The 13068-nt window shown below is 36.7% G+C and overlaps 1 protein-coding gene across 2 annotated transcripts in view; it reads right to left on the bottom strand.

Annotated features, from left to right (window-relative positions):
• Positions 1–1489: 1489 nt before the first annotated feature.
• Positions 1490–13068, bottom strand: part of ntrk3b (neurotrophic tyrosine kinase, receptor, type 3b) — a 176945-nt gene continuing 165366 nt past the window's right edge. Inside the window, exons 17-18 of one of the 2 annotated variants that reach the window (XM_065294216.2) lie at positions 4999–5157; positions 1490–2834 (exon numbers count right to left, since the gene is read on the bottom strand). In XM_065294216.2, coding sequence (XP_065150288.1) covers positions 2649–2834; positions 4999–5157 — 345 coding nt within the window. In that variant the 3' untranslated portion in view covers positions 1490–2648. The remainder of the gene's footprint in view (positions 2835–4998; positions 5158–13068) is intronic. The other variant, XM_065294217.2, reaches the window with a different exon arrangement.

Raw genomic sequence — 13068 nt, forward strand, 5'->3', positions numbered from 1 at the left:
GAAGCGCCGTGGTTTCTCGCGAAAGCGTAGGCTCTTTTTGCGAGCGAACGCAAAAGGTTTCTCTGGGGAACAAAAACATTTCTAAGGGGGACGCAAACGTTTTCTCGGGGGAACGCAAAAGTTTTGCGAGAGAACGCAAAAAGCTTCTCGGGGGAACGCAAAAGCTGTTAAAAAAACAGCTTTTCCTCTCATCCCAAATATTGTCCACCACCATGTCCCCTAAAAGGGCTCCGTAGTTTTTGGATCAGTGGATGCCTCTGGGTTTAATAAGTTGTGTAAGTGGATAATAGTGGAAATATGGATTGCCGTAAAAACCCGTCATTAGCAGGGAAGCATTTTCTCCTAATTGAAGAGAAAACTTGTCAATGGCAGGGAAAGAGTTAAAGGCGCAGTGTGTAATTTTTAGAAGGATCTCTTGACAGAAATGCAAAATGATATACAAAACTATTTTATCAGGGGTATATAAAGACCTTTCATAATGAACCGGCATGTGTTTATTACCTTAGAACGAGACCTTTTTATCTACATACACAGAGGGTCCCCCTTACATGGAAGTCACCATTTTGTGCCGCCATTTTCCTACAGAAGACCTTAACTGACAATTTTTTTACTAAGTTGTCTCCGACGAAGCAGTGGACTAAGCCATTGGTTGCAATTCGTGACCTCACCACTAGATGCCGCTAAAATTTACACACTGCACCTTTAAGCAGAAAAAAATAAAAGGTCTTTGTCAAAGTCATTTATATGTGAAATTTTCTTCCTGCCAGGTGGTGGTGCTATGATTAAAAGAATTTAGTCCTGTAGCTGTAATCAGACTCCTATCAAAAGTGTTAACACTTAGCTTAGTTTTGTTAAAATGTTTAACATGTTTCTAGGTAAGCTTTATCAACGTAAATTTTTCACTTAAAGTGTAATGTAAGTTAAACAACTAAATCGCCAATTGAAATAATTGTTTATTTTAATCCAACTTTCACTTTTTACAATGTATCGCTAAATCTACTATCGTTCATGTGCAAAATAAAGTAGCATTACAGAATAAAAATTACTTTTCTTATGATGATATTGGACATTTTGGGGGGATGGGAGACGATGTTTCTTAAACCAAAAATCTTCCAGGCTTTAGTTAGTAACAAATATGCTAATTTTCTTATTCTAACACCTACGACTTTATATTGAAATATGCCTCATGTTCCTGACAGGTTTTGCAAAATCAGCATTGTTGACACATAATTATTTTCCTCGCAATAAACAAATCACCACAATACTGTAATCATGTAATTTACAGGAATTATATTAGTAAATATCAACGGCTTTTTTCTTCAATGGTTTTAAGCCGGGCATTACAGAATGATACCAATTGCAAGGTCAAACCAATGTGCTTTCTCAAACACTTTGATGTTGACAGCCAGAGCCAATGAGATTTCACTTGACTAGATTTCACTAGAAATTTTAGGATGAATATAAAGTTAAAGGTTGAGATAGCCAGCTGAAAGTCAACAAACAATGAACAGAAAACACTTAAATTGACTATTTTCTGATATTTATTTCATATTTAATCTAAACATACATTTTTATATGTCGTTTGCAAATATCTGTGGTACCGCAAAGAGGCAAGAGAATCTCTCGAAATCCTGATGTCTCAAAGATTTGGCGCTTTATCGACAAACATCTCAGAGGAAAATCTCCTCAAATAACAAGTAACTGTTTAGCTACAGACAACAACATCATGAAATTTTTAACTTTAGATGCGATGGCATTGATATTTATCAAATGCAATGAAGACTGCTGATTTTAGGAGCAGGGTGACATCAAGCCCGCGGTGTAGGTCCTTTTGTAGCACATTGAGTTTTGGTGATGCAAAGTACTTCATAGATTCGACTCCATCGTGATAGGTGAAAAACAATATTAGACCCTGTAGTAGATTAATGAGCTCGCTTAAAGATACTGCGTGATATTTATATTCTCTCCCAGCTGGCGCTTTACAAAGTGTACATCACAACCCATGTGTTGAAAAAGAAATCAAAACAAAAAATAAGTTAACAGGTCGACAAGTATATAAATTTACAGTATATACAATCACATACAATGAAAATATATCAAAGTTTTAGTATTCTAAAGGTTCAAAGTTGCCCGCTCGAGAGCTATATGTCACGAAATTAAAGTTGCAAAAAAATAAGAGAAAATGAGCATCGGCAAAATGATCAAACTGGAATAAGGTTTCCTCGCACGATCCCGGCCATCAAAGCAGAGCGGCCGACTCGAAAAGATAACATCAACAGCACTGAACACGACAAGCACCCTTCAAACTGAAACTGAATAAATAAAAATATATATGTGTACTATATATGTGTAGAAAATGAAATAATTCCTCGAACATGATGCCACCCAACTGATGCCAACGCTAATCCGTTCCCACTGTCATCTTTTTAGGAAAAATGTTGTCTTCATTCTGTACACTATATACTGTACCAGTAAACAAAATGTAAAAGTTTGTTTTTAAATATTTTTACTTTTATACCCAGTGTATCGAAAAAAGGTTGCAGGCACTTAAAAGTTCCTCTCCGACGTGTCTTCCCAGCGGAGCGCCGATGTGGGTCGTTTGGTTATTCCTGGATTGTGTCGTATTGGCGAGAGAGGCGGGTCCGGTCTCAACCGAGGATGTCTAAGTAGACGGGAGTGGCTTTGCCCAGAGCGTAAAGGACCTTCTGAATGTCTTTGATGTTCAGTCGTTGTTGCGGCTCTCTTTGCCAGCAGCCTAACATGAGGTCGTACACTTCCTTAGGACACAGACGAGGCCTGTCTAGAACCCGACCTTGGGTAATGCATTCAATGACCTGCGAAAAGACCAAAGTCCAGAATCAGCTCGGGGTGGAATTGATTTCACGTGCACTGTAATATCAACAAATAAAGCATTAATTGAAAAGCAGATTCATGAACAGCCAACTTGGACAAATTCAACGGTTAAACTTTTGAAACATCCTTGCGCACAACGTTAATGCCTTAACTCATTCCTACCCAACATTTTTTTGTGATTTTCACAAAAGTTTCACAAAATGCCTTCCAGGAAAAAGTATTCTAGAAATATATACACTGTCAGAAAAAAAGGTACAAAACTGTAACTTTTTTTGTCGCTGGGGTGGTACCCCAAGGTATTGTTTTGTACCTTTACAGGTATATAAACATAATACAATGTTTTACCTTTTGGGGTATATTACTGTTCCTTAAGGATCTATTTTGTACCTTTAAATGTACAGTTAACTGTTTTGTACCCCTAAAATTTAACTGGTACAAAATTGTTCCTTAAGGTACACAAAAGGTCCTTAGAGTATAATATTGTACCCCATAAGGTACAACATTACAATGTGTTTTATACACATAAAGGTACAAAAAGGTAGGGTACCACCCCAGCGACAGAAAAAGGAACAACTTTGTACCTTTTTTTTCTGACAGTGTATATCAAATGAAAGAACAGACCCTGTGCTTTCAAACAAACAATAAACAAACAAACAAAATTGGAAAAAAGTTTCATCCTATCTTTATTTTCTCTATTTATAAACTCTTAAATAGGTCTGCGACAAAAATGGTTTGGCAAGATGAGAAATTCAAAAAAATCTTACTTTTTAAAGCATGCATCAGATTTATTTCAATGCACAAAGTGTATTTATGTTAATTTTATGCAATAAAAATTACATTTGCACAATTTTATGAAAGTTAAGACTAAATGGACCTAAAAATGTCAAATGGTGTTACCGGCAATTGCCCCAAAGAATGAGAAATATTAAATATTTTATCCACCTTGATGGCATGAAATCATCAAAAAAAAAATTTAATAATAATAATAATAATAATAATAAAAGCAATGTTACAATATCATTTTATTATTTATTTCTAAATGTAATTTTAATGCGTTTTTGTAATATTTGTCCTGACATATTCTGAAAACAGCTCTGTTTTCTAAATAATCTTTACACCAACTGACACAAACCGGTTGCACCACATTTACATTTTTGCAATTATCCCCCAAATATTCTTTCAAAATGAAATACAATTTTGTTAGAGATCAGATTCAGAGCGATTATCAAAACACACACAGAGTTTAAAATTAATAAATAATTTTTTGCTTAAATTTTTAATAAATTCGGTAAGCGCCATCTAGTCGATAATCGCTGTATTCCAGATAACCATAAAATCTATTTAGGAACAGGTTTTTTATGCAAATGTTTTCTCTTAATTGATGAGATAACTTGTCAACGGCAGCAAAAGAGTTAAAATCCTGTATGGAAGAAATTTCACAAGGTTTTGGAGTTAAACTAAGATTGAAATCCAAAGAAATGTACCTGACCCGAAATGACCCAAATCACTTTTTACCTGATGCAGAGGTGCATTAATCTTTATTTTTAAAGCCTGACCTGAGACAAACCCGAGAAAGTCCAACTCGACCCAGTGGAATGTTAAGGGCCCCAACGTGAGTGCAGTCTGCAACCCCGCACGCACCATTCAGACAGAAAGAAACCCCGGTGGCCTCACAACCAATTTGGCCCGCTGTTCGATTTATTTTATTTTGTTATCTGATGATAACACCAAGGTAACCGCTTAAATGTGCATTGAAAATTGATTGGCAGGTCTGGCTCAATGAAAATGAACCTACCACTTGCCACACAATTTCCCAAGTGCTCTTGGCAAACAGAGGAGGCATTGGAAAACGACTCGATGCACACACGCAAGATAGTTTGGGTTTTCTCAGGTCCAAAACATTCATTTTAAATTACCAAAGACCAGATGCCTCTAATATTATACCTGACCTGTGTCCAAGGCCCACGTGAAACTTTTAGACACTAACAAACTTGGGTCTTTTGGGTCAGACCTCCGGTTTTCAGAAGTGTCAAGGCCACTACAACCTACACTGTCACAGACAGCGCCGTGCCCTTCCTGTGAAGATCACACTTACATTCTAAAATAGTTACATTCACGGCTCCCTGATTCGTTATGAACGCTTACCTCATTATTGGATAACTGAAACCATGGCTGTTTTCCATAAGTGAAGATCTCCCACATGATGACTGCAAAGCTCCATACATCACTCTCGGTGGAGAACTTCCGGTACATGATGCTCTCCGGAGGCATCCAGCGTATGGGCAGCATGGTGTGGCCTCCCACCTGAGAAACAGATTACACACGAGAACAGCTCAGCGTATGTGGCCGGTTACAAGCGCTCCATCTCATCTCTGCTACGCCAACGCACACTGTGTTTTAATTACAAGCTGCTTCGGTCAAATGCGTGTACAGAAAGTTGGTGGTCTGGTTTAAGATGGTCCTTCAAGTCTGACAAATCTGGTGGTTTAAATGGTTTTAGTTGGTTGATCAGCTGGTCTTCCAGCATGAGCAGCTAAGACCAGAAAAAAGTGGTCAAAACCTAGAATGGCCAAACGTGGCCTAGGGCAGTGCTTCTCATTCCTGGTCCTCGAGTACCCCCTTCCAGAAAGGTTTAGTTGTCTCCTTAGTTAAAACACCTGTTTCAACTCATCAGCCTCCTTCCAGAATGGTAAACAGGTCTCCCTAAGAAGCTGATAAGTTAAATCAGGTTTGTTAAATAAGGAGACATCTAAAACATTCTGGCAGGGGGTACTTGAGGACCAGGATTGGGAAACACTGGCCTAGGGTGATCCGGGCAAGGATTTCAGGTGTGTCCTCCTGAAGTTGACATCATATACGTCATCCACGTACTCACATTTTAGTTAAAAACATTATTAAATTTAGATTTATTTCTCTAAAGACATCCAATCATTGTAGTTTTATTCTTACATTGAAATACAACCTAAATATTAAATCTCGATGACATATGCGGTCGACAAATTCGACTTCCGGAGGACACACCCGAAATAGTGGCCAAGGCGTGTCATGGGGAAATGTACGGTGGCCCTGAAGTGCAAACCACAACAACAAATTACTAAACAACAACAACAAATTAAAAAACACCACAACAAATTAAAAAACACTGCAACAAATTAAAAAAACAACAAAAAATTTAAAAAAACACTACAGGAAATTAAAAACCACTACAGCAAATAAAAAAACACTACAACAGAATAAAAACAAATACAAAATAAAAAACACAACAGCAAGTTACAAAAACACTACAGCAAATTAAAAAAACACAATTACAAATTAAAAAACACTACAACAAATTAAAAACACAACTACAAATTAAAAAACACTACAACAAAATAAAAAAACATAAAATAAAAAACACAACAGCAAGTTAAAAAAACACTACAACAAATTAAAAAACACTACAACAAAATAAAAAACCATAACAAAATTAAAAACACAACAGCAAGTTAACAAAACACTACAAACACATTAAAAAACACTACAACAAAATAAAAAACAACTACAAAATAAAAAAACACTACAACAAATAAAAAACACAACTACAAATTAAAAAACACAACAACAAATTAAAAACACAACTACAAATAAAAACACAACTACATTAACCTACCGGAAGAGGTAGGTACCAGTGGGCAACATGATTTATTTTCTTGTAGTGTTTTTTTAACTTGCTGTTGTGTTTTTTATTTTGTTATGGTTTTTTATTTTGTTGTAGTGTTTTTTAATTTGTAGTTGTGTTTTTAATTTGTTGTGGTGTTTTTTAATTTGCTGTAGTGTTTTTTTACTTGCTGTTGTGTTTTTATTTTGTATTTGTTTTTTATTTTGTTGTAGTGTTTTTTAATTTGCTGTAGTGGTTTTTAATTTGCTGTAGTGTTTTTTAATTTGTTTTTGTTTTTTGAATTGTTGCAGTGTTTTTTAATTTGTTGTGGTGTTTTTTTATTTGTTGTAGTGTTTTTGAATTTGCTGTGTTTTTTATGTGCTGTAGTGTTTTTTAATTTGTTGTGTTGTTTTTTAATTTGTTGTAGTGTTTTTTATTTTGTTGTTGTTTTTTAATTTGTTGTTGTGGTTTGCACTTCAGGTCCACCTTAGAAATGGCACGTATGGTCACCCTATCAAAACCCTTCAAAAACCAGCCTGCTACACCAGCTTATCCAGCTAAAACCAGACTGGGAGATTTTTCAGAAGGCTATTTTTTTGTAAGGTACTTAACAGTAAATGTCTTAATATAACTAAGGCCTAGTTCTGGATTAATCTAAAACCATGTCAGGGAAAACCCATAAGGTCTCTTCCATGCAACTTTGTTGTTGTCTTCTGTGTCTGCTTAATGTTGTCTTCTGTGTCTGCTTAATGCCTAATTTTTATTGCTTTAATAATTTTAATGGGTACATTAACAACAACATGCACGAGAATGTTTGTGTATTTTCACACGCCATCTTTTTTAATGATTTTTTTAGGATAAAATAGCTTACTGACCCAAAGTACATCACTTTAAATGTTCACAAACAACTTGGTTATGAACCCATTAAAAGATGAATCACAACACCTAAAATGTTACTAAAGCTGTAAAACGACACTAATTTTCTATAATTGCACTGATGTACTTTAACCAAATACTAAAAGCACTAAAATACAAGAAAAAAAAATGTCAAAACAACTTTTACTGCAGCAACATATTTGAATCCAAGATGGCAACACGGCAATCTCCAGATCAAAAATGGTGCTAATCATCTCTTTACCACGAATTTTCACAGTGTATGAATATTTGAGAAAGCGTTCAGAGTTCATGTCTACGTGTCTTCTCTCTTGCATTGTCTATTGTCTTGGCACTAGGTTGCACACATGCACATTATTGGTTAAAAATTTATTTTTTTAGTCCTTAGCTCAATGTTACCCCTTATTTACACTGCACGCATCATTATAGTTGTTCGTAGGTCCTACACGTCTGTTTTCATATATACTTCTGGGATAGTGATGCACGGGTCGCCTCATAACCTGCATTCACTCGGGGCATTGGAGACAAAGTAAAAAACCCATGTATTTTACGTGCAATTCCATATAACTTATTTGGGAATATACATTTTCATATTTATTAGGTTCTTTGATAAGGTTACAAAGTGCAACGTAACTTGTGTAATCTCCTTAAATCTTTGACCTCACGAAAGCACCAAGTAGCTCCCGCCGCCAGTCTTATCCAAAAAAACAAACGGAGAAATAAAAGTGAAATTTGAAGATGCAGTGCTAGAAAAATTAAGGTCGGGAATTGACATCATTAAAAAGAAAAAGAAAATCAAGCTGCTAAATCTAATGTAGAGTTATTTATAGTTTTCACTTACATTACAATGCCTAGTATGTCTATTTAATGTTGAAGGTGAGAGCCGGGTTGTAAAAATAGATACAGCGTTTCGGGGCGGGCCAAATAATTTCATAAAAGCGAAAAAAGCGACCAGCGCATCACAATTCAGCGCCGAGCTGCGCACAGATTACGCATAACCTATGTTGTAGTACTTACACATGACTATTAATATTACTTTACAGTACATTCACACAGGGCATCAACATGGTCTTGCATGAACATAATTGGCTTGCATCTGCACTAGGTTATAAGGCAATCTGATTGGCTGACGCAACTAAAAAAATCAAGAAAAACAAGGTTGGACAGGCAAATAACGTGGTCTCGCAAATCATGCCGCTTCGCTCCTAAAAATCTAATTTCCATTCATTTCAATGAAAACTTGCAGACTTTCAGCAACAGAAGCGAAAGTGACCGTTGGCGACCGGATGGGCATGTCCAGTGACCAGATGGGCATGTCCCGCAAGTTTACATTTATGCAAATGATGAGCGATTTTCAGGGCGACAACCAGTGGGAGTTAAGTTTTCCAGATTTTAAAAAGTCGCTGGAGGTCTGAATAGGGCGGAGGTTAGAGCAAAACCTTGCTTCAGAAGTGGCACAATGGTCCTGGAGATTTTGCTATATATGGTTGAAATGACAAATTTAGCTTCTTAAAGGAATATTCCATTTTCTTAAAAGAAAAATCCAGATAATTTACTCACCACCATGTCATCCAAAATGTTGATGTCTTTCTTTGTTCAGTCGAGAAGAAATTATGTTTTTTGAGGAAAACATGGCAGGATTTTTCTCATTTTAATGGACTTTAATAGACACCAACACTTAACACTTAACTCAACACTTAACAGTTTTTTTCAACAGTTTCAAAGAACTATAAACGATCCCAAACGAGGCATAAAGGTCTTATCTAGCAAAACGATTGTCATTTTTGACAATAAAAATAACAAATATACACTTTTAAACCACAATTTCTCGTCTAGATCCGGTCATGATGCGCCAGCGTGACCCAACGCAATACGTCATGACGTCTGCGAATGTCGTTCCTACGTTGTTGTATGTGGAATGATACTAATTAATGTCTTTGTGTCAGTTTATTGTTTACAATGGTCCGCAAATGTGCGTTTTATATATGTAACACTTGACCTCCCTACGTCACTACGCATTTACGTTAGGTCACGCTGGAACGACCTAGACAAAAAGTTGTGGTTTAAAAGTGCAATTTTTTTTTATTTTTCTTGTCAAAAATGAAAATCGTTTCGCTAGATAAGACCCTTATGCCTCGTTTGGGATCGTTTGGAGTCCTTTGAAACTCCGTTGAAAAAAACTGTTAAGTGTTGAGTTAAGTGTTAAGTGTTGGGATCTATTAAAGTCCATTAAAATGAGAAAAATCCTGCAGTTTTCCTCAAAAAACATAATTTCTTCTCGACTGAACAAAGAAAGACATCAACATTTTGGATGACATGGTGGTGAGTAAATTATCTGGATTTTTCTTTTAAGAAAATGGACTAATCCTTTAAAATATGAATGGCGACACAGTAAATTGAAGCCAAAAACACAAGTCTGTACTTCACTATAGGTTCTTTGAAGCAAAATAATACGATCGATTATCATGAAATATTTTCGAGCTATTTGGCTCGCGTCTTGCTCATCTGTCCTTGTTTTAGGCCATCTGCTGGAAGAGCCAAATGGATTAAAGAATAATGAATTAATTGTGCTTGCACTCAGCTTCAATTACAGTGACTTATTCTCAAATCTACGTCTTATTCACGTCGATTTCACTTCATTCATCATGTTTTATCACAGCATGAGATGGAGTCTGTAGGACTGCTGGATATTGTTCAGGCTCAGCGTGGAAGTCTCTCTGTTGTGTGCTCTTATATTGATCTTACTTCCGGCTGAAAGAGAGCAGGCTAAAGGATGAAGCATGTCGACGTCAACATTAGGAATTAACCCAATGCTAAATAGAGTATAAATAAGTCAAATGTGCCATTACCAGGCTTTCTTTAAAATCTGCAGAATGAATTTGAAAATGGTAAATTGTGTTAAATGGTACTGTGATTGCATTGTGGACTGTATCAATGCACGATCTGCTGTTATGGTTCTTTATGTCATTAGCAGAGTCTGCACAGTCCGGCTGCGCATCTGTTTGCAAAATGTATCGGCAGACGGGCAAGTGAGGATATGTATAGTATTTAAGGCATCTATTTGTTAAATATATATCTTTGTTCTGCTCAGCACAAAGGAGGATACTGTTTGTAACCAAGCAGATCTGGGGCACCATTGACTTAGAAAAAGTAAGAAAAAAATAATACCATGAAAGTGAATGGTGTCCCAGATCTGTTTGGTTCTAAACATTTTTCTAAATATTTTCAGTTGGGTTCTGCAGAACAAAGAAATTGATACAAGTCTGAAACAACTTGAGGGTGAGTAAATGATTTTTCATTTTTCAGTAAACTATCCCTTTAACTCTTTCCCCGCCAGCATTTTACGAAAAAGTTGCCAGCCAGCGCCACCATTTTTCATGATTTTCACAAAAGTTTAATGCCTTCCGGAAAATGTTTTTTTTTTAAAATATATATAAACAAACAATATATCAGATGAAAGAACAGACCCTCTGCTTTCAAAAAAAAAAAAAAAAAACGTTCATCCTACCTTCATTAGTTCTCTTGTAATCACCTCTCAAATATGGGTAGGTGTCTTCAAAAACACCCATTTTTGAGCCAAAAGCTGAGATAATTCCATTTTTGCGAAGGACTTTTCATAGAGATCAGATGCAGAGCGATCTTTAAAACATACACGGAGTTCTTTCTCTTTCACGTGAGGCGCTAATTCCGGGTTGTATAAGTTGCGGAAGTGTGCCACCTGGTGGATAATAGCGGTATTGCAGAAAGACGGAAAATCTCGTCATTGGCGGGGAAGCGTTTTCTCTTAATTGACGAGATATCTCGTCAATGGCAGTGAAAGAGTTAAATGAGTATCAGAGAGGGATGTACTGAAATAAAGCACTGCTTTACACTTACTGTAAGACGCTCCATGCATCCGTTCAGTGCAGTATCCTGCTGTAAAAGCGTCTTCAAAATGATTTAGTGATATGTGTGCAGAAGCTTACTACAGAAACCTCATAAGAGAGTGTAGCTTATTAAAAACATCAATACGTTCATCAGTAATATCATAATTTTTTGCAGTATACAGTTTTGTGTAAATGTCTTAAAAGCAATTTTCTGAATATTTAGATTTTTTTGAAAACTTATGCAGAATCCACACCAGACGCGGTAGAGGCGGCAAGCGCGAGTGATTTACATGTTAAGTCAATGCAAAGACGTGGATTGGCATCCTGCGGCGCGGTACGTGTGGATGGCACGTTCTGCGGGAATTGAGCGTTGCCACGAGTTAAAAAATCTGAACTTTGACGGATTTTCGCGCCGAGTTATCCAATCAGGACTTTGCAGTAGTAGTGATATGATTACAGGAAGCGAGCGGAGTCTCAGCGGAGTCGCAGAAGCCCCTCCCATGACACCAATATCCGATTTTCACGATCGAATGAAGGGAGTAAACTGAAATCTTCAAGCGTCCAACTACGCACGAATAGTGCGTTTTTTGCCGCCTCAGCACAGCTGGTGTGAATGCACCATAAGATTCCAGATTTTCAAACGGTTGTATATTGTCTCATCCTTACGAACCATACATGAATGGAAATCTTATTTATTCAGCTTACAGATGATGTAGAGACAGTATTAAGTATATTGTGCACATTTGTTAGCAAGTAGCAAACTAAACTTCTTTTCTAAACATATGTTTTGGCTATATATCCGTATTTTAAATGTCAGAAACGTTTACCGGTAAATCAGTTTATAACAGGCCAGCAGAAAAAACAGTGATATTTTTATATTTGCATAAAGTATTGTCACACTATGGTATGCAGGGCTGTTTCTAGGCATAGGCAAACTAGGCAGTCGCCTAGGGCGCCACCAAGCGATGGTGCACAAGCCCTGAAAAGTGAAGCCAAAACGTCTTGATCGCCCCCCGATGACTGGTCCTAGTATAGGTCATAAACCCCGCCTCCCCCATGTTATTCAATGGGACTTGAGACCAACTAAACAATTTAATTACACTTCGATTATATATTTTTTTTAAACTGGTTTCTGTCATTTACTGTAGTTTTTATCACGCTGATGTAAATTCAAGTGTTTGTTTTCAAAATAAGTTTGTTTTTAGTTAGTTATTTAATGCTATTATGATTGACAGCTGTTATATGCACATTTTGCGAGAGCGAGGGCGGGGCCTTGATTTCGCGGCTTTACTTCCTGCTCACTACTGCCCAGGACTGATCCCGAAATCGTTACTGCGCAGACTCAAGACCCAAGTTGTCAGCGCCGTGTCGGGACACTGGCGGCTTCAAATTTCACCAATGGAAGAGAGCGAACGGACGTCGGCCATATTTTTTTTATAATCTATGGGCGCCACCCGCTGCAAGGGGGCGCCAAAGAGGCAAAGAGTGCATATACATTTTTACTGCTGCTACACTGACTTGAATGAGTAAAAAATGAGCACTGCAACAAAATAAAAGATAAACTTTATATGTTGCGTGTTGAACATAGAATGGACAGCAAAATATTGCACCAGCATCAGACGGTATGTGTGATTTGCCAAAAAGTATTGCAGTTTTTTAAGACCACAGCCTTGATTTTAACACAAATTTTGTTCATGATAATTGATATGCAATAATTATCAAGCAATGCAATTTGCCATTAAGAAAATATAGCATGACTAAACTATAGTAAACATAGTAAATATGTGCTTTCTTACTACAAATAAAACTATGTTCTCA

The sequence above is a fragment of the Paramisgurnus dabryanus genome, chromosome 2 (assembly GCF_030506205.2).
Source record: "Paramisgurnus dabryanus chromosome 2, PD_genome_1.1, whole genome shotgun sequence".
Taxonomy (NCBI): domain Eukaryota; kingdom Metazoa; phylum Chordata; class Actinopteri; order Cypriniformes; family Cobitidae; genus Paramisgurnus; species Paramisgurnus dabryanus.